The sequence below is a fragment of the Micromys minutus genome (genome assembly GCF_963924665.1).
Source record: "Micromys minutus genome assembly, chromosome: 12".
Classification (NCBI taxonomy): domain Eukaryota; kingdom Metazoa; phylum Chordata; class Mammalia; order Rodentia; family Muridae; genus Micromys; species Micromys minutus.
This window is the reverse complement of record NC_137981.1, coordinates 58662192-58683479: the sequence shown is the minus strand read 5'-3', so window position 1 is coordinate 58683479 and position 21288 is coordinate 58662192. Positions and strand designations below refer to the sequence as shown.

General features: G+C 45.2%; 1 protein-coding gene across 1 annotated transcript in view; it reads right to left on the bottom strand.

Annotated features, from left to right (window-relative positions):
• The window catches only part of TNFRSF19 (TNF receptor superfamily member 19), an 80576-nt gene that overhangs the window by 46416 nt on the left and 12872 nt on the right, over positions 1-21288 (bottom strand). The window contains exons 2-3 of the mRNA XM_080925918.1: positions 12232-12324; positions 11862-11972 (exon numbers count right to left, since the gene is read on the bottom strand). Of these exons, the coding sequence (XP_080782044.1) occupies positions 11862-11972; positions 12232-12300 (180 nt within the window). The 5' untranslated portion in view covers positions 12301-12324. The remainder of the gene's footprint in view (positions 1-11861; positions 11973-12231; positions 12325-21288) is intronic.

Genomic DNA, 21288 nt, shown 5'->3' with positions numbered 1-21288 from the left:
CTACGATCTGAGAAACTAGCTCACAAGTTAGAATGTCTTTAAAGTTGTTAACAGAGACGGTCTGTTGGCCAGCGGTGATCTCTGATGCTCTGAATATTTTATAATTCTACCCTGTATAGTTGTGGCTTGAAGGGCCATCTGTCCTCCTGGAAATCAGAACAATCATAAAGATAGGCGTTCAGAAGGAATTTCTTTGGACTGAGGGGTCTTTGCAGGAGGTCATTGTTCCAGGCTTGGCTGCTTTGTATAGGGCTTGAGGCTGCACAGTGGACAGACTCCAGTTTTTGCTGAGCACTTCTGTTGCTTAGGGCACCAGGAGCTTGCAAAGGCTTTCCATGAGCACAGAGCCCCCACCCCCAACCCCCACCCCCACAACTCCAGGGATCAAAGCGCTGCACACGTGACATTCGGGGGTGGGGGGGGGTGTGCCACATTGTTCACAGGAGAAGCTTCTAGGCAAAGGCTCCAGCCCGAGCAGAGTGTTTCAAGTCAGGCTTTGATCCCTGCAGCCAGGACCGCCAGAGACCCACATACAAGTTAGAACACAACAAAAAGGGAGGAGGAAGGGGAGAGAGGCGGAGAGAGGGAAAGGGGAGGAGGGAGGATGGGTGTCAACGGAAAGAAACGGGGCTTATTTTTCTTTTCAGGCCAGCACTGAAATAAGAAGTAAAATGGGCATGATTTCCTACATTGGCTCCAAAACTGCATGGGTTGGTGGGCCACTCGGCCACTCGGCTAAGTAGTTCTGGGAACTCTGATCCTCAGTCTCCTCGTTAGCAACATGGGAATAATAATATCTACCCTACGGGGTTGTTCTGAAGAATAAATGGGAAAACATATAAAGCCTAAATCAAGCACAGTGGGCACCCATTAAACAAATTATACGGATGGCTATTATTATTTTGGATTTTCTACAGACCAATAAACCAACTCTCCTGATTAAATGTTAATAACATATTTGTGTGTCCAGGCCAGCTTGCGTGGTGTAGTAATGTTCTGAGTTAAGATTCCATCTTTAAAGAGCTTGCTTAGCATGTACAACAACCCTGGGCTCAAACCTCATGGACGGAGGGAAGAGGGACAATGATGCTTCATTGGAAAACGAGGTCAGGTTATCTAATCTTAGCTTTTTCTCATTTACTTGAAATATACCACTTTCTCTCTGAACGGTCTCATGGGGAAAATAAGTATCCTAAAATGCATTATAATTCCCTGTGTTGAACGAAACAAACATCTGAGCCGTCACTCAGAGCCTCCTCACTTCGCTGAATCACCTGCAAAGCCCTTTCACACGTGGAGCAGCAGTGTCTGCCCCGGAGCTCCGCAGGCTTTCCGGCTCAGCCAGACAGCCCAGGTCACTCCCGGCTCCTGCAGAGATGATTTCCTCCACACTCCACCTCCTCCCACCACGAAGAACCAATAATGCTGCAACTGGACAAAAAGCTCAGTAAGAGAGCGGCCACTGTAGCATGTCCCTGTAAGGCCAGAACTGAAGAGGTTAAGGAAAGAGGCCGGACAGGGCTTCTCAGGAAGACTAGCTCAGACGGAAATGATGGCACACACACACACACACACACACACACATCTATAGGAGTTTTGAGGGTCTCATCTTTTTTAAAAGAATGGGAATTCTAACACAGGGAGATTTTTTTTTTACATATTTTATACCATGTAAGTAGCATTTTGACCAATGTGTTCCTGCCATATAGTTTTCTGTGTCATTTACACCCACTGCACTTTATGCAGTGAGCATCTCTTAAAGTGTGCATGTGCTCATGATGCATGTGTGTGCATGCATGTGTGTGTGCATGTATATGCAAGTGCACGTGTGTGCATATTCACTTTACACTAGGCTCATAAAGGAACAGCCAGGTTGCAGATCCTCACGTCTGCTCTCCTCACTGGACGCCAGCCTTCTGTGTTTAAAGTGATAGATTCTGCAGGGCCAGAGCCATGTTCCCTGGGACGGCTTTAAGGGAAAGCTACACCCACGCCAGCTGTGGTGGCTCACAGCTTAAACCCCAGCACTGGGGAGGCAGAGGCCAGAGGATCCTCGTGAGCTGGAGGCAAGCCTGGTCTACAGAGACAGTGGAGGGCAGCCAGGGCTACAGAGTCCTCAAAAAAAGAAAGGAAGGAAGGAAAGGCTACCTTCACCATAACTCATAAAATAACTATGTATCATACAGTGTCCCGGAAACTCTATCAACGTTACATGAAATATGTATCACATTGTATCCTGGGAACTCTATCAACATTACTTATTGGGGAGAATTGTTTAAAATCTATTTTCTTTAAGACTTGTTATTTTTAGAAAACTAGTCTGATATGATTGTTTAATTCATTAAGAAAAAACAGCTCTAGTTGGTTCAAGCTGATTAATGCTGTGAGCTCAGTTTGTAGTTTCCCACATTGAATAAGTAGGGGGTTGGCTCAGCGGTTAAGAGCACTGACTCCTCTTCCAGAGGTCCTGAGTTCAAATCCCAGCAACCACATGGTGGCTCACAACCATCTGTAATAAGGTCTGATGCTCTTTTCTGGTGTGTCTTATATATAAAATAAGTAAATAAATCTTTAAAAAAAAAGAATTAAGTAGAAACTTTGAATTAACCGAAAATCCAGGAATATTTCATATTTCCAAGGATTAAGATGACTGTGTGCTCCTGTGTCTCTGAGTGTCCACACAGCCAAAGCACCATAAACACTGTAATTACTCACAATCCAGGCTGGAAGTAAACAGCACATAAATATCAAATTACCCTCCAACATGCCCGTCCGCTTTGAGCCTTATATTTCATTCAGGGAAACCCGGTGCTTAAAATGCCTCGAAACCTCCACAAAGGTCAGGAAGTAACGACCACGTGGGAAAGATGTGAGCAGCAGATGGTGCCACACAGTCTCCGAACACCACAAGCCTGCCAGGACGAGACAGCATCTTCGCACACTCCTGTCCCTCCTAGCTTGTAAGCAATATACCTTTCTCCCTTTCTCTCGGGTCCCTAAAATCCCGTCCCTGCCACCCAGGGAGACATTGGCCGTGGGGTTGGGGACGGTCTCTAAGATACCTGATACTATGCACAGGCTTGGCACGCCACTCCGTAGCTCTTTGATGCTTCACACTTGTCCTGTTACGGGAGTGCCTCACGAGCAACAAGGTCGCCAACTTTGTGGATGCAGTGGAGGTACCTTCCTGTCGCTCACACAGTGCCCAGGAGCAGGCTGAGCAATGATCACTCAAGCCTTACTCCCTGCAATGCCAGGAGAGGGACAATTTCTCTAGCTACACTCTACTCTGCATCGAGCAGACGAAGGGCACAGGCTGTGTTTAGATTTAGCTTTTTGACGAGAGTCCTCTAAGGTGGGGGGGGGGGGGTAACAAAACTCCAAAAATATTTACCTTACGATTCGTAACAGTAGCAAAATTGCAGTTATGAAGTAGCAATGAAAGATTTCATGGTTGGGGGTTCCACAGCACAAGGAACTGAATGAAAGGCTGCATTAGGAAGGTTGAGAGCCACCGCTGTAGGGTAAGTGCTAGGCAGGTGCCTCTGAGTGACGCCTGACTGGCCTTGTCTACAGGAGCTCAGCTGTCTGGGCAGCCTATCAAATCTGCTTAGTCCAAAGGTCCCCTCACCATCTGATCAGCCCCTCACCCTGCACCATCCCCGGGCGGGGCGGCTCCTGTTTATCCTGGACGGTCTTACTAAGGTTGGCCAGTTTAACCAACGTCCCCAGGGCTGTCCTCCATCCCCTGCCTTACTCCCTGCACACTGCACATTTCGTCCAAACCCCTCGTGTGCACACTTGGCTCAGTACACACCCCTCGCCTGTGCTGCTCTTGTGGTTAAGTCTAATTCCATTCCGAGGACCTTCCTTTACTGCAGTAGCCCTACAGGAATGCAGTTCAGCGGAGTTCTGATTGCTCTCGGACATTTCCCAGGGTGGGAGGGTAGAAAAGAGTATATACGGTCACAGAGGGAAGGAAGGGGGAGGAAGATAAACTCATCACCAGCCTAGACTTAGAACTGGATTTCTCTTCTTTTCTTTCTTTCTCTTTCTTTCTTTCTTTCTTTCTTTCTTTTTCTTTCTTTTCTTTCAAACCGAAGTTCAACCATAAATACCAAGAGCCAAAATATATATTTCAGTTTTAAAAATATCCTATACTTTTTTTTTTAAATATGTGGTGTTGTAAAAAGCTTGAAGAACCTGGTACTTCCTGAGATCACCAAGCAGACTGTCTTATCCATCAACTTTTTGAGCGAGAAAATACACTCATGGATAAAATGGCCACGCACTGGGGAAGGCACCGTCCTTGGGTTCTTACTTTCGCTCCAACACTGTACAGGAAGCAAGCAGTCCTCAACACTAACTGTCCTCAATTCTCCAGCCCAACACAGGCGTGTGGGAAGATAGCTGGGAGTGTTTGCCGAATGTGAGGAGTAAGCAAATACTGTTCCGGTTCGGGGCAGTCTTTCCTACAGATTCCCTTCCGGGACTGACTTCTCAGGAGCTGCGGGTACAGCCATGGCTCTCTGGTCATGTAAGTCTTCTTGGGAGTTGTGGGTGTGTGAAAGCAGGGCGGGGTGCTGGGTGGTGATGGCATGAGCCCAGAAGACTTCCTTTCCAGGTTCTGCGTCCACCCCAGCAGGCAGTATTGAAGTCGACTGTCCCTAAAGCGTCTTCTCTTTCCTGCCTTAGAAAAGCCAACACTTAGCAAAACACAGGCTGGTGCCATATTTAGAGGAAAAGAGTTCCCCAGACCACAGGGGGCCTCCTAGACCCTCGATATTCAGGAAGAAGAGTTCCCCAGACCACAGGGAGCCTCCTAGACCCTCGATATTCAGGAAGAAGAGTTCCCCAGACCACAGGGGCCTCCTAGACCCTCAATGTCCAGGAAGGGCTTTCCAGGGCCTCTGGGCCTAATGGCACTATTTATATAGCCAGTGAGTTAATAATGTTAGATGTTAAATTCCAAATTTTAGTAGGAACATCAAAAATTAGGTTTTTATGGCTCATGCTTGGAAATCTGCTTTTTAATTTCCTTTTTAACAAAACACCAAAGAGCTCTAAGAATCTGTACTTTGGGGTCTTCAAAAAAAATTACAAGAGGGGACTTGCTGCTCCTGCTGAACATGCTGGATTCACTAGTACAACTAAAAACAACGAACAACATACAAGACAGAAATGAGTCTTTTTGAAATATATAATTGAAAATTATATTCATTTTTGGTGACTTTATTCACAGAGATGAAAACTATTCTTGAAAACTAGACATCTTCTAAAAACCCGAAGCTGGACACTTGCCCTGACGTAGGGAGAACGGGTTGTTTGCAGGAGTTCTTTTTTTTTTTCTTTACATTAACGAAAGTCATCCCAATAATTGGTTAGAAAAGCTTACTTTGAAAACCATGCCAAAGGCTTGAAGCCTGTTTCAAGTGGTTCGTGCGAAAACTAGTTTCCTGATTTACTGCTGTGAGGCGCTCATGTTAAAAGCACATTGTTGGCGTTCATTCTCTGGGAGGAGGAGGGGCCAGTGCTGATGAATTCTAGGCAGTAGGAATTAAAAACTCTAATGTGGTTACTTTGTGCAAACAAAAGTCCCCCTTCTATGCTGTATCTCATGAGAGCCAAAAGGATGCTGAAAGCAAATGGTACTCAGGCGTGTTCACAGCCCCACGTGCCCGGCGGGTACCACTGAGGGGCATGTGAACAGTCTTTGGGGATATGAGTCTGACACAGGAAAAGAAACTTTCTATTCTCAACTATGTTGGAAACTTTCAGAAGATACGAGAATATGCATGTGTGTGTGTACACACATCTCAGCAGGCTGAAGTTCCCCAAACACACTCCAAATGGCTCAGTTATCTGTCAAGTTCTTTCCCAAAATACACTTATGGGGACTATTTATTAAGACAGATGACTAACAGCCACCAGAAGGAGCAGGGAGATTTAGGTTTTGGGAACCAAAACCAGTTAATGAGATGAGGCTGTTCAGCATGGCGCCCGGAGCATCATCTGATGTGGGGAATGGGTGGGGTTAGAGGCTTCAAGCTGGGGGTCCTCATCTTTGGGGTGGAGGCAAAGACAAGGACATTTGCTCTAGAACTTCTGGATTTCTCAGCTCTGCCTTGTAACTCCAAAGGTCTTCACTTAAATGGACAACGTTCAAATGAGATTAAAATTAAACGTCTATTTCCTCAGCAGTACTAGCCAAACACATTACAAATGTTCAACAGCCACAGTGGCTAGTGGTTCCCAAAGGGGGCAACAGACACACACAGACCATTGTCACAGGCAATCCACTAGGTGGCAATCCATTGGCGTGACATCAGAATGAGGCAGGTTACAATCCGAGGAGACCGCATCACTCCTGATGCTGACCCGGGTGCAATTCCCAGCACCCACATGGCAGCTCACAACCATCTACAACTCCTATCCTCTGGAATCCAACACCCTCTTCTGAATCCCATGGGCACCAGGCACACTTATGATTCACAGACATACATGCAGGCAAAGCTTAAACATAAATATAAAACCACAAACAGAAATAAGTAGATCAGATAACAAAGCGTACATGAAAAATAACTCATTTTGTTAAGAGATGTCCTTAAGGACACAACACACCCAGGTTTCACAAGGGGTTCAAATAGCTAAGTTACAGAGACACAGAAGGGAAGCATATCAATCAAAGTAGCCAACATCCTGTCAGAACTGGGGTCTCTAAGAAGGCTTCTTCTTGTTTAATAACCAACAGAAGGTAAAAGGAGGCTGAGACCCACCGGTCCACCCAGGCACACGGTGTCTCTGAGGCCAGCAAGCCTCCACTACGCATCACAAATGGTGGAAATCTAACCAATGACAGGAAGCCTAGATACCTTGAGGAAAAACAGAGTTGAAAGTCTTACAAAGAAAATAATAACTAGGAGTAACAAACCCCCACAGGTGGGAAATCTATCTATCCCTGGCTACCCAGAGTTTCCCTAACTTTGGCTGGAAAACGCAGATACAGGCTTGCAGTGGAAACACATTATGACCCTGTGTATGATGATTCAGAAGCCTCATCCTTGAAAAAGGAGAGTTGGACATGTGGCTTCATAGTGGAGCACTTGCCTGGCCTTGAGTTCTGTTAAACATAGTGAAATGAATGACCTAAAACATCAAGGTTTCCCAACAGCTCTTCTACCTAGGGAAAACAAACTTTATTTTACTCTTCAAATACAATTTTAGAGTAAAAATTCACAGAGCAGAAACCAAGATTAAAGGCTTTATAAAATGGATTACTTGTATACAAATTTATTAATGTGCATACTGTTGGATGTTACTATCTTTAAAAAAAAAATACCCAAGGTGGATGAATTCATTCAATCCCTGGGCAAATGTACGGTACTGGGAGCTGAGTGGCTGGATAATGAGGCAACCAAACTGTACTGACAGGAATTGCCACTCACAGGGCATGTGCTAACATGTCTATGTGCTAACATATCTGTGCAGTGCCATGCACACCAAGGCCCTGTGGGTGCTGCTCCCAGGGCATTGTGGGTATGTTGCTCCCAGGGTATTGTGGGTATACTGCTCCCAGGGCATTGTGGGTATACTGCTCCCAGGGCATTGTGGGTATGCTGCTCCCAGGGCATTGTGGGTATAGTATGGTTGGGTAGGTGTTTCAATGTTTGGGGAAAACTGCTATGTAGGTGTCTTAGTAACTTTTATATTTCGGTGACAAAACACCATGACCAAGACAACTTAGAAAAGGCATTCATTTGGGTTTATAGTTTCAGAGCACCCGTCTGGTGACAGTGGTGAGCTCCCAACCTGATCCACAAACAGGAGCAGAGAAAGCACTGGTCACAGCACCAGTTTTTTGAAACCTCAAAGCCCATCCCCAGTAACACGTCTTCTCCAAAAGGCCAGACCTAATCCTTCCCAAACTGTCCTACCACCTGAGACCAAGTATTCAAACGCAGGAGACTACTGGGCCGTCCTTCAAACCGCCACATAGGAACCTGGAATACAGAAATTCCTTCTGTTCTTATTTCTTTTTCTTTTTGATTTTTTTAAATAAGTGTAAATTGAACGCAGAGTCTTGGCCTTGGGTATACGATGCCAACCCCAGCTCATGTGCTTCTACCTTGGGGGCTGTAGAATCCATGTGCCAACTCTCACTGCAGATGTAACCATCTACGAACGCACGTACGTACATAACTGGAGGACACACCTAACAAGCTAAGCAAACCATCATGTAAGGCGAATACAAAGATCGTCCTGCATCGGTGAAGGGCCAGGAACCAGGTTGTTAGGGGCCTGGGTCTGAATCTATACTGAAGGTTTGTATGACAGTGGGAACATGCTGACCACAGTAGAGACCCTAAGTGAGAACAGGGCCTAAGGATGGGGAGGGGTGAGTTTGGACAGCCAGTCTAGGCAAGCATCTTTTCTTCACTCATTCATTGAAGCCCAGGGCTGTTCAATACAGAAACTCTTACCAAGTAATAGTCTCAGAACCACTGGTGTTCACTTTATAAGGACTGCATTTTTTTTTTCTATTTGTCTGCCCTTATCTGTTGCTGTTTTTGAAACATGAATCTGTCACCCAAGCTGGCCTCTAACTTATGATTCTCCTGCTTCAGCCTCCTGTGTAGCTGGAGTTATAGACCTATACCCCTGTGCTCAAGTAAGACTTCATTTGTTAATATTTGAAAAACAATTTTGTGAACATGTTTGAGGGTGAGATGTGCGGTGCCTGGTGAAGGATCATCAGGACAATGTGGAATATTCTTGGCATGAATTCGTTAAATATCCATCAGAAGACTTCCATGTCTGTATTCACAAGATTTGCTGTTCTGTGGCTTTTCTGTTTTTGGTAATGTTTTTGTCTGGTTTTGATATTAGGTGTTGTTAAGCTGACACCAAGCAGGTTTGTGCAGTCTGTATCTGTGTTTCGGGATAACCTGGGGAACACTGGTCTAATTTCTTAATTACTAGGAAGATTTCTTAATTCCTAGCTGGGTACTTTCCACATGGTAAGGGCAGTTTACCAATGATTATTGAGTGGATCTCCTCAGAAGATGACGGCACTAAGAAAGTGAATCCCCCCTCCTTCCTTCCTTCCTTCCTTCCTTCCTTCCTTCCTCTTTCCATCCCTCCCTCCTTCCCTCCCTCCCTCCCTCCCTTTTCTTTATTTTTTGAGCCTGGAAACTCATTCTGTAGTGCATGTTGGCTTTTTACATTCAGGACCCCACAGGTCAGCCTTTCAAGGGCTGGGATTACACCTCAGGTCACCATTCCCGAACTGTCCTTCAATTTAGAAGGACAAGTCCACACTGCACAAGATTCTGGGCTGGCAGGTTTGTTGTTCTTTTCCTCTTAACCCTTCCCATGTTCATCCTGCTTTCTTCTTGTTCACTCCTGTCTCTGACCTTATAGATAAGGAGCTTCTTCTCTCTTGACTTCGGACTTTCCCCCCTTTAATCTTTGCTTTGGTTTCTGGTTTTGGAGGTGTCCATTGATAAGTCTTCGAGGTCTGAGATCCTTTCCTTCTTGGTACCGAATCTACCAATAGCCCAGTAGAAACATTCTTTTGTTTGTTTGTTGGGTCCTTTCTAAGGATCCCCAGCTCTGCTTACACTGCTCACCTGAAGTGATGCCCATTCCGTCCTACACACTGCTCACCTGAAGTGATGCCCATTCCGTCCTACACACTGCTCACCTGAAGTGATGCCCATTCCGTCCTACACAGCACATCGGCTACAGCTGCTTTTAGACTCTCTCTATGATAATACCAATCCTTCCGCCACATTTGTTTTCTAAGTTTGCTCAGTCTCTTCAAATTGAGCTTTTTCTTGTGCTTTGTATTTGTTGTTGTTACAGATCATGCCTGATGAACTGGGTAAAGGGGTTTATTCCATATAGGCCTGTAGTGTGGGAAAGCTGTGGGGTCTGGGACGCAATCCCTAAGCCTCTCACTACATCTGTCTTTTTGGGAGTCTGTGGCCCCTGGGCTATGACCTTCAAGGTACACACACACACACACACACAAACACACACACACACTTCTGACCACACCCCTCTGACCCTTCACCTCCTCTCCCCACCAATTCTGAGACAGGATAACTGTAGAGTGAAATGACACTGGTCTTTCCCTGTCCCACGTCACTTAGGCTCTGGTTACCCTCCAGTTTCTCCCAAGAGTGGGTGGATCTTCTCAGGAGTAAACTGCTCTGGTCCCCTTCTAAAGCCCACCTTGTTAGAAGAAAGGAATTCTCTTTGCTGTTCATCAGGAGAATCCCCTTGCTACCCTGGAGATAAAAGGGAGAGGTCATACTACATACACAGGGTCATGCAGCTCTGCGTTTTCCTTCCTCTCCACACCAAGGCTTTGGCAATTTGTCAAGGACAGTCTCAGTTTCCCGCTCCAGAGGGAGGTTGTGAGATGGGTGTTGTGACTGTTGAATCTGCCTGACTCCCAAGAGCTCTCTTCTCTTAGAGATCTCAGGGCAGCTGATCCTGAGTTTGTTCAGCTGCAGGGAAGTCCCCGTGCAACCGGAGACTGGGGACTGATTTTTTCCCCTCCATTTAAAATGTTTCCAGCTGTTTGAACCTTCATCTTCTGGTTTGATCCTCTAGACATTTATTTATATTTTCTACAGTCAAAAGACGAAGATAAGAAAACAAACTTTTAGGAAGGGTTTTCTCATCACCCCCCCCCCCCACACACACACACACACACACACCGGTCCCATGTTAGGCAAAGTGGGTGGAAGAGCTATCTGTCTCCCTCCTGGGTGCCTGGGTATTTGAATTTCTTCGCTGGCCATGGGCAAAAGAACCTGCTATCTACCCAACATGACGGACCCTATATCTGAAATAAACGTTAATACGGTCAAGAGAGACCGAACCTTCCTGATAGGATGTAGTAATTAAGTAGCGATCAGAGACCACTTCAATCCAGATGTAAAGTCAGGACTCTGAAAGCCACCACTTATAGAGTGAGCACAGCAACCAGCAAGAAAAGTCCTATGGGACTTTGTTTCCTGCTGTTTGTAGATCATTGATCAAAAAAAAAACCCACGAATCTGATAAGACTCAGATTTAAATAAGAGCAGTCTGCAGGGAATGGAGCTCTCCATTTAGAAGTTACCCTCCCTCTCCATAAAAACAAAAACCCATTGTCTGTTTTCTAATGGAAGGCTCTGAGGCCTCACTGAAAACAAAACCTTACACCACCCCCACACACACACACTATAACATCTTCAAAGGATGAGAAAATAAAGCAAATGCTGGGTGTTTAGGTTAGAAGAGGCCAAGAGGCTCCCAAACGTGAGCAGGTGTGAGGAGGATTTCTTAATGAGCAAGATTTGAAAAGCACATGCTGACGTGGTAAGGACTATAACACTGGCTTCCTTCAATACCATGGCCTGCCTTGTCCTATCCCACCAGCAATGGTAACGTTAATTTTAATTTTAAGAAAAAGAGGGGGCTGGAGAGATGGCTCAGCCATTACAGGCTATGCTCACAACCAAAAATATAAGAAAAAGAAGGCCCAGAAAATGGTAGTATTTCTATTTCCACTACCTATCCTTAGTTATCTGTGTTCATAGTAGAAAATTGGTTTTTTATAGTTAGCGCCTCGAAACAATCTGTCATTTAAATACTAAGTTATAGACATCACTGGTGTTTATAAAATCCTGGTTGTTAGAATATATTTATCTTTTAAAAAAATGCAGAGATTAGAGGGGACTTCTATTATATGTCTCTAAAATGGTAATCATGAACCAAGACTTCTGTCATTTACCCAAAGTGTTGCTGACAGTCAAGTAAAGGAACGCAATGTGGGACAGAGGCACAAGCGTGTTCTCGATATGTACCTTGGACAACTCCATGCCAGGTCCACACTGTCTGCACAGGACACAGTTTCCAGCTCGGTCCTTGAATTCTTGCTGTCTGCAATCTCCGGTTTCACAATTCGCTTTACATGACTGCAAGAGAGAAGTGGTTCCCTAAATGTTATCTTCACCTCCCCAGCTCATGCTGTTTGTAGGAAAGAAAAGGCATCTGCAGGGCGTGGCATGTGAGAGTAAAAACCACCTGGGGGCGTGGCATTGACAATGTCTATCTAAGAAGGAAGGCTGCTTTCTGAATGAGTTCTTGAACTTGCAACCTTCTACAGGCATGAGTCGCCATGATGTGGGTAGTTCTTTCTCCGAATTCATATGAAAGAGAGAAGCAGGAACTTACCAAGTAGCCTAGCAGGAGAAGGGTGCTGAAGAACGCTGTCCTGCGTTCAGGGTGGACCTTGAATGCCATGGTTCTCACCAGACGTGTTTATCCCTGAAGAATGCAAACCAAAGACATGGTTAACACAAAGTCTCAGGGACCGCTCTTTACTTACTATATAGTGATGTGAGCACCGCTCTGTCCACACAAGGCACTGAATGTTACTTATCTCTTAAAAGAACCACTTTATTTCACTTATGTGTTTGGGTGTTTTGCCCGTATGGTCATCACTGCACAGCAGGCATGCATTGTACCCACAGAGCCAGAAAATGGTGTTATATGCCCTAAGGACTGGAGTTACAGTTAATGTGCTGCCATGTGGGTGCTGGGAATTGAACCTGGGTCCTATGGAAAATCAGCCAATAGTAAAACTGCTGAGCCATCTCCCCAACCTAAAAGAACCACTTTTTAGAAAGATGTCACAGACATCTGGCTGCTATACAGTGTGTGTGTTTGTGTGTGTGTGTGTGTGTGTGTGTGATAAATGTAATAAAATTTTGTAAACTGTTACCCATACAATACATGTAGAGCTTCTACTGCCTCTGAATTCATCTTGCACTAGCCTTTCTACCTAGGCCTTTCCAGTGACCAATCTACTTCAACTAGAAGAAAATCACAGCCACACAATGGCTTGCAACTTTCTGCTTATAACTGTTTGAGCAGGCCAAAAGAGTAATAACAAAAGAACACTTCTAAGAACCAGGATGTTTCTATGCTAAGTTGTTTACTTCGGAGACCTTCTAGAGCAGAGGTTCTCAACCTTCCTAACACTGTGACCCTTTAGTTCATTTTCTCATGTTGAAACCTGTTGCTACTTCATAATTATAATTTTGTTACTGTTATGAAATACAACATAAATATCTGTGTTTTCTAGTGGTCTTAGGTGATCCCTGTGAAAGAGTCATTCGACCCCCAAAAGGTGTCATGAACCACAGGTTGAAAAGCACTGTTCTAGAAGGTGAATACTGTCAGTCTTCGGATCAGAGAGGGCTAAGTGACCCCCAGCAGGAGACCCCGCAGCTAGAGCCAGATTCGAGACCAGATGGGGCAGTTCTAGAGCAATGCAAAGCCCTCTGTGAATGCAGACCCTGCGCAGATCTGGGGTTCGGTCATCTCCTCCCAGGAACAGATGTTAAGCCTGAGGCGGGGACTTCAGTGACTCCTCCCCAAAGCTGCCCAGCGCAGAATGAGAACGGACGACCAATAAGAAGCTTCCATTTTAAAACATTTAAATGTCACGTAAACAAGGGTGTGATGAGAGGCTGGCATTTCAATAAAATACAACTCAGCTTCTTAACAGAGGTACAGTGACAGAACCGACGTCACCGAGAGTACTCTGGATAATTACAGATTTGAGATGAATTCAAACCTTTCTCCTTGGTCATGTCTGTCCCCAACACATCTCAGACTCATCCATGGACTCTCCTGCCTATGCAGCAGGAACAGGGGCTAAGGAGATAAACTTCATTCCCTAAAGTATACACAACAGGTCATCTCTTGACATGGTCTTAGGATGTACAAAATGTGTGATTCTCTGTAAGTTAATAAAGTGTAATTTAATATCTGGGTGTAGTGGCCACACCTTTAAATCTCAGCACTCAGGAGGCAGAGGCAGGTGTATCTCTGTGAGTTTGAGGCCAGCCTGGTCTATATACTGAGTTCAAGGACAGCCAGAGCTACATAGTGAAATCCTGTCTTGAAAACAAGAAGAGGAGAAAAAAGTGTGTAATTTATACAGAATTATAAGCTAACATGGAAAAGCAAATACAGGCAGAGCATCCCTCTCATGAAATGCTTAGGGCCAGAATAGTTGAGATGCCAGATATCCTCCAATCCTGGACTATTGGTACATACACCCTGAGATAAACTGCTTGGGTGTGAGGAGCGAGTCAACTGGAAATTCATTTGCTTCACATAAACTCGTTGCCTGAAGGCGACTTTACGGGGAGACTTTAATGACTGTGTGCGCACATCGGAGAGTCTCCACCGGGCGGAAGCCCCACTTGCAGCAGCTTGCTGGCATATGAAACAATTCATACTTCCAACCTGTAAAAGCAAAGCACTTGTACCAGATGAGAGGGAGAGAAATGGATGGCCTGAGTCAGCGTAGGTCACAATCAACAGAAGACTCTCTGGGGACGCCATGTGAAGAGTGGGGAGGACACACAGATCCCCGGACGGCGAGAAGACGGCTCAAAGGTGTTTTGTTTTGTTTTTGAGATGGGCTGGCAAGCAAGACCCCCAGAAATCCTCCTGCCCCTACTACCCAGCACTGGGATTATCATACACACACAGCTGTGCCTCACTGAGCCATCTCCCCAATCCTTCCATCGGGACCCTCACTCAGGTGGTTTGTTCTGGTTTACTTTGAAATAAGGTTGCGCTAACTTGTTTCAGGCTGGTCTTGAACTCACTTCCTCTTGACTCAGTCTCCCAAATATTAGATGTCTGTTTCAACTAAGCCCGGCTCGAGATATACTCCAACCAACTCTGGCCACTGCACCTGGTCCTGCTGCAACAGAGAACATTACAACACAGAACTGTGAACAGGAACAAACCACTCAGCCTGTGGGGAGTTATGGTTCCTGCCAGCCAAACATCCCAGCAGGACTAGGGAGTCCTCCAGAACAATGGGAGGGGTCACTGATACAGATATTTCTGGAAATAGGAACTGCTATCAAGCATTAGCAAGTGCTAGTCAGGCTAAGAATGTTGATTTTGTTTTTAATTCTTTGCAACTTCATGCACACATTTCCACCCCACCCCTTCTCCTAACACCTCCTAGACTTACTCCCATTTTCCACCTCTCGCAACCTTGAGAGATATTATTTAAAATAAAAATAATCTACCGAATCTAATTTGTGTTGCCCGTGTACTAATGGGTGAGGCCATCCACTGGATGGTAGACTTACCCTTAAAGAAAACCAACTCTCCCTCCCCCGAAGTCATTAACTGTCATTAGCTTCTCAGTTAGGGGTCTGGGTCTAAGAGGCTCTCCCATGCTAGGCTGAGTATCTCAGTCCCTGTGTCTAGAAGACACTCTGTGCCCCAGTCTTGGCTGGCCTCTGGCTTGTAGAACCATTCCATATTGTTTTCCTCGCTGGTTTTGGAGCCTTGTGGGAAGGTATAAGATATAGATGTATCAGTCTGACTGAAAACTCCATAGATAATTATTCTCTATACGAAGAATTAACAATTTCTGTGATAACTGCCATCTACTGCACAAAGAAACTTTTCCAGTTAGGTCTGAGATCTATACTGATCTATCTACATACAAAGATGAATTTATAGGGTTGTTTGCTGCTATGCTTACTTTTAAATATGAATAGTAGCTACTATGTGTACTTAGAACATGAACAGTAGTTTACTTAGAATGTGAGTAGTAGTACTTTTTAACCTCTGGGGTCTGTGAGCTCAACAACCATGGGCTTGAGTTCATATTTACAATACTAGGCATGCATCTCCTATTGTGGAGGGGGCCTTACATATGAGTTTAACAGTTGTTGGCTTCTCCCATGACACCCATACCACTATTACACCCCTTGACATAGTTCGGTAGACCAGTTACCTGGTCAGTATTTACCTGATTACTCCATGGGGTGTGACCAAAGTGTATGGTTTCTTCATCATCTGTGTCTCATAAACAACTGAGAGCATTGGCACAGCCGGTTTCGATTGAGGATCTCCAGGACAACCACAGTTCAATGGAAGTACCCTAAACCAGGCAGTGGGCTTGTCATCTGGCAACCTGTGATTCTAGGAGGAGCATTATTCCCTGTGTAGACTAACTCCAATTAAACTTGTGTGTGTGTGTGTGTGTGTGTGTGTGTGTGTAAGTTTCCACATGGCTTTTCAAACATCCTTACCATTAGCTATTTCTGCCCACCCAGCTCCTTCCTCCCCCCACCCTCCCATGCCTCTCTTTACTTAACTATCCAAACATCCCTCCCATTACTTCCTACTTCCTCTTCTCCGTATTCATGTTTTGCTGTTCTCTTTTCTCTCATTGTGTCTTTTGTTTGTCTTTCTGAGTCAGGGTTTCTCTGTGTAACAGCTCTGGCTGTCCAGAAACTTGCTTTGTAGGCGGGCCTCGAACTCACAGAGATCCTCCTGCATCAGCCTCCTCCATGCTGACATTAAAGGCATGCACCACCGAAGCCTGGAATGTTAGGACATTTTTATTGAGCATCAAAGAACGTCACATGGGAAAATGGTCCTTGAGATTCACCACCTGCCAGGCCACTGTGGGACATCCCAGTGACCCCACGGAGGCAGGTCCTAGTGCTGCCTGTGTAGAGCAAGAACTGGTCCACTGTTCGACCCAAGCTCCCACAAGGCCAAGTCCTGTGTTTATAAAATGCACGCAACTCTTTCCTTATATTTAAAGTAGATATCTATCTCCATACAATGGGAGAGAAAGCCAAAGGTCGGGGCCAGTAGAACTAAGGAACGTCAGCTGCAGTTCCTGCAGGTGACACCACACAGGGTCTCAGACATTCAGCTATGTCACTGCAGACCTGAGGCTGTGAGGCTGCACCACTGACCAACTTCGTTAGAGAAGGGAGACTCAATCAACAAAGCTGCTGACACGAACATAACCATCTTTCTACTCGTTCAGCCCAGTGTGAGCGGAGGGTTCTGAGGTGCCTGCGGTGAGGACGGTACTAATGATGTGCATCTGGAAGCAAGCTCAGCAGGCACCATTCTGTTCCACATGCCTTTTATAACTGTGGAGAGTTATGAGTGTGACCATAAATTTCCTGGAATGAAATGGGATTCCTTATGAAGTTCTTCGGCATTTATTTAAAAATGAAATGGAATAACTAGTGTTGATAATATTTAAAATAAAACAAAGCCAAGGCTATTTGTGAAACTGTTTTCAAACTCTAGCATTCAGGGTTGGGCCCAAAGAAAATATGCATTTATGTTTCAAGATTCTATACATCTGGCATTAATGTATCAAGGCCCAGAAATACAAATGACTGTCCTCCGTTTGCATGGCCTAAAAGTCTGGAACATTTTGTAGTTCACCAAAAGGTCTGTGCCAGGTATGCCTCCTAACCACCCAGCACCACAGGACGGGTGCAGCGAAGCGCCCCCTAGCTGCCACTTCAGAACAGGCATTGCTGCCCTGCAGCCACACTAAGCGGGCTGCTGGGATCAGAACTAGGCCAGAACGAGAAGGTACAGGAATCCAAAGTGCAGGGCTGGCACACATCCCACCAGCTGCCCTGAAGAGGGCCTTACATAGGAAGCCACTCCGCCTGTTCATTTGCTTGAATGGCCACTGCTGCAGATGTGTCCCAGCCAGCCCATCTTGGCAGGGACAGAAACACAGCAGGTGCTATACGTGCACGCCATTGGCACTTGCTGGAATTTAAAAACAAAACGAAAAACCTGTGCCACGTGTACATGGACAAAGGGGGCCTTAACACTCAGGAAAGATATGCCCAGGAGACTCCAAGTTGGCCAGGGTAGCCAGACCTCTAGAGCAGTCCCTCAGTGAATGCCCACCCCAGGTTGACTGTCAAAATGTCTGGATCGGTGAACGTGCCCTGACTTTCACCCCCATGGTCCATAGTTGATGATTTCTCTCTTAGACACTAGCCTAACTCTCTTTAGCCAAGGCAATGCTTGGATTAAAAAAAAAAAAAATTTCATTTTCTTGGAGCTAGAGAGATGGCTCAGCAGTTAAGAGCTCTGACTGCTCTTCCAGAGGTCCTGAGTTCAAATCCCAGCACCACATGGTGGCTCACAACCATCTGTAATGGGATCTGATGCCCTCTTCTGGTGTGTCTGAAGACAGCACACTTCTTCAGTGTTCTGATATACATAAAATAAATAAAGAAGAGTTTAAAGTATCCATTCTTTATGTGTGTGAGTGTTTGCCTGCATTCATGCACGTGTCCCGGCTGCCTTTGGAGATCAGAGAGGGTGTCAGATCTCCTGTACGCAGCAGTGCCATGTGAGTGCTGGTAGTGAACTCAATCCTCTGCAGGAGCGACAAATGCTCTTCACTGCGGAGGCATCTCTCTAGCCCCAGTACTTGGATTTTAAAAAATAGTTTTCAGTATTATGAAGGACTTCTTTGAAACATTAACCAGCCTCTCAGCCCTGAGCCCATCTTGTGGTGAGATGAGAGCCAATCACGGCTCATCCCTCACCTGTAAGAACACATCTTTTTCTCTTTTTTGTCACCTCCTCTGTTCACTGTGCTCCCTTCTCTTAGTCAGTCACCCACTAGCCATGTGCGCTTGACACAGTCAGGATTTGGAGACTTAATGGCCGATTTCACTCAAGAATTCCAACTCACACAGAGTGTCAGAGATAACGTTCTGTCTTGGAGTTGTGAAGGATAAAATAATAGAAGTGGAAATGCATGCCGATATAACGTGAAGACTGTGAGCTCCAGGACCGCCCGCGGGCAGGACTCCAGTGCTGTGTCTGTTTCTTACGTAAAATACTTGGGAACCGGGGCTGGGAAGATGGCTGACTCCGTGAAGATCTGGGTTTGGTAGAGACAAACAAACAGACCCTGGGAGCAAGTGCTATAACCCTAGCACTGCGGAGGCACAGACAAGAAAGGCCTGGTTCCCGCCAGACAAACCATCTTGTCAAAATCATGAGCTCTAGGTTCCTTGAGAGACCCGGGTTCAAAAGACATGGGACTTGTACGTACAGGTTTTTAGGGTTGAGCACTCAGTAAGGCCCACCCACCAGGGATTCATTCCTGTGGTTCTCTCTCTCTCTCTAGCAGCCATTAATTGTCTGAAGCTATTCATCTAGGGGTGAGTCCTGTGAGGTTTTCTCCATCCAGGTCGACAGTCAAGTGGTGTGATCGTTGCTTAGATCTCATTTATTATATTAACGCATTTACTCTTGGTTGCTAAGAGGAAATTCTTTATCAAGTTAAAAAAAAAAAAAAGGAAAAGATCACAGGAGCAATTGGGTTAGACACCTATGTTTTTTAATTAACCAAATGTATTTTATGCAGTCTAAAATTACGTGGTGATCAAGAAACCAGTGGAGCGGAAGAGACGGTTGGTCAGTGAAGAGCACTGTCAGAGGACCTGGGTTCAGGTCACAGCACCCACACAGGGGCTCACAACCATCTGGACCTCCGGTTCCCAGAAATCCCTCTTCTGTCTTTGACAAGGACTGCATGCCCATGGCACACAAACATACATGCAGGCAAAACATGAGTTTTAAAATTCAAAAGCAGCTGTTACGACACAGGTGCCTTAGTGTAAAGAGATTTGCCTTATGAACTTAACATGTAGTCAACTTTTTATACGTCCCATAAAACAGGAAGAATGCACACCTTTACAGTAGGTGTAGGGCCATGCTGTTCACGGTGTCACTTAAATCGTCTATAATACGATACAAAACTCGCTCTCTTTGATTCTTAAAATGATGAGATGAGGACAGTGGGGGAGGGCACCCAACAACTTGTGTGCATGTGCACACAACTCCAAAATAAAGTATAAAATGCCTGGGGGCAAAAGCATTTTAGATTTGACAAGTCTTCAGGTATTGGGCTTGAGGATGGGACGAGGTCTAGTCATTAAGTATTTATGTTTTATATTTATGTTTTATATTCACTTTAGCCATACAGCCTGAAGACCATTTATCTACATTTTACGTGTGTTCTCTTGATTAGTTGTTTTTTGTTTTGTTTTTTCAAAACTATTTGTTTATTTATTTTATGTATATGAGCACACTGCAGCTGTCTTCAGACACACCAGAAGAGGGCATCAGATCCCACTACAGATGGTTGTGAGCCACCATGTGGTTGCTGGGAATTGAACTGAGGTCCTCTGGAAGAACAGTCAGTGCTCTAACCACTGAACCACCTCTCCAGCTCCTCTCATTTGATTTTATAGATGGTCTCACTGTGTAGCTTGGTTGTCTTATAATGTGCAGAAATCCACCTGCCTCTGTCTTCCCCCAACACCCCCCTGGCCACTCCCCCCCACCGGGATGCTGGGATTCAGGAAATGTGCCTGGCCTTAACCAAATTTCGGGTTCTGGATTTCTGGGCTAGGGACGATCAACCTCAGTTGTCTCTCAGAAGGAGAAGTTATTATTTATTTTCTAGCTTAAACAATAAGAAGCATTTCTAACACTAAATAAACATCTATATTTAGTCTGGATTATCAAAGCATATAAATCTAAGAATACTTAGAATAATTTGCATAATCTTTTACAGAATAATTGCTTTTTTTAAAAATTCTTCCATCTCCCCTTTTTATTTTATTTTACTTTTGATGTTTGGGATAGAGTGTCACACTATCCAGGCCAAACTGACAGCAAACCTCCTGCCTCGTTTTCTCCATTATAGAAGTGAGGGAACACGCCACCACACCCAGCCCCATTTTTCTACCTCTTGGAAACCATTAACGCCCAGGAGAAATGCAGGAGCCTAGTTCTCACCTGGCAGAACCATGATCTTACTTAGGGAAGCAGCATGGCAGTTTTCTAATACACGAGGTGACGAAACACTTCAGCGAACCCACAAACTGCTTTAAGAAAATCGCCGTGCAAACAAAGCGATGTAATGAACGCAAAGGCTCACGTGGCACTGACTGAATGACTTAGGAATCCTGCTAGTCCCACATGCTAACAAAAGAAAAAACAAAAACAAACAAAAAAACAACCCGGAGATTTGGGACTCTATTTTCAAATAGGACAACAAGCCTCAGCCTGTGGCCATTCATAATCTTACCCTAACTTCACTGTCTTCTAAAATCCTTCTCCACACCCAGGCGGCAGGACGCCCTAGGAAGCCTGCAGAGGGTTGAGAGGAACAAGCACACAGGAAAGATTCTCTTTCCAAAGAGCAAAATGTTTGTGCCTAAAAAACTCCACAAGCATTAAGGTTTGCTGCCAAACACAGCAGTTCAAATCCCCCACGGTTCAGAATCAAGCCTAGGTCAGACAGCCAGTTCTGTTTGCTTTGTTTTAACAGAGTTTAACGTCTGGGGGTGGGAGGGTCCTAAAATGAAGTCTTTTTATTTC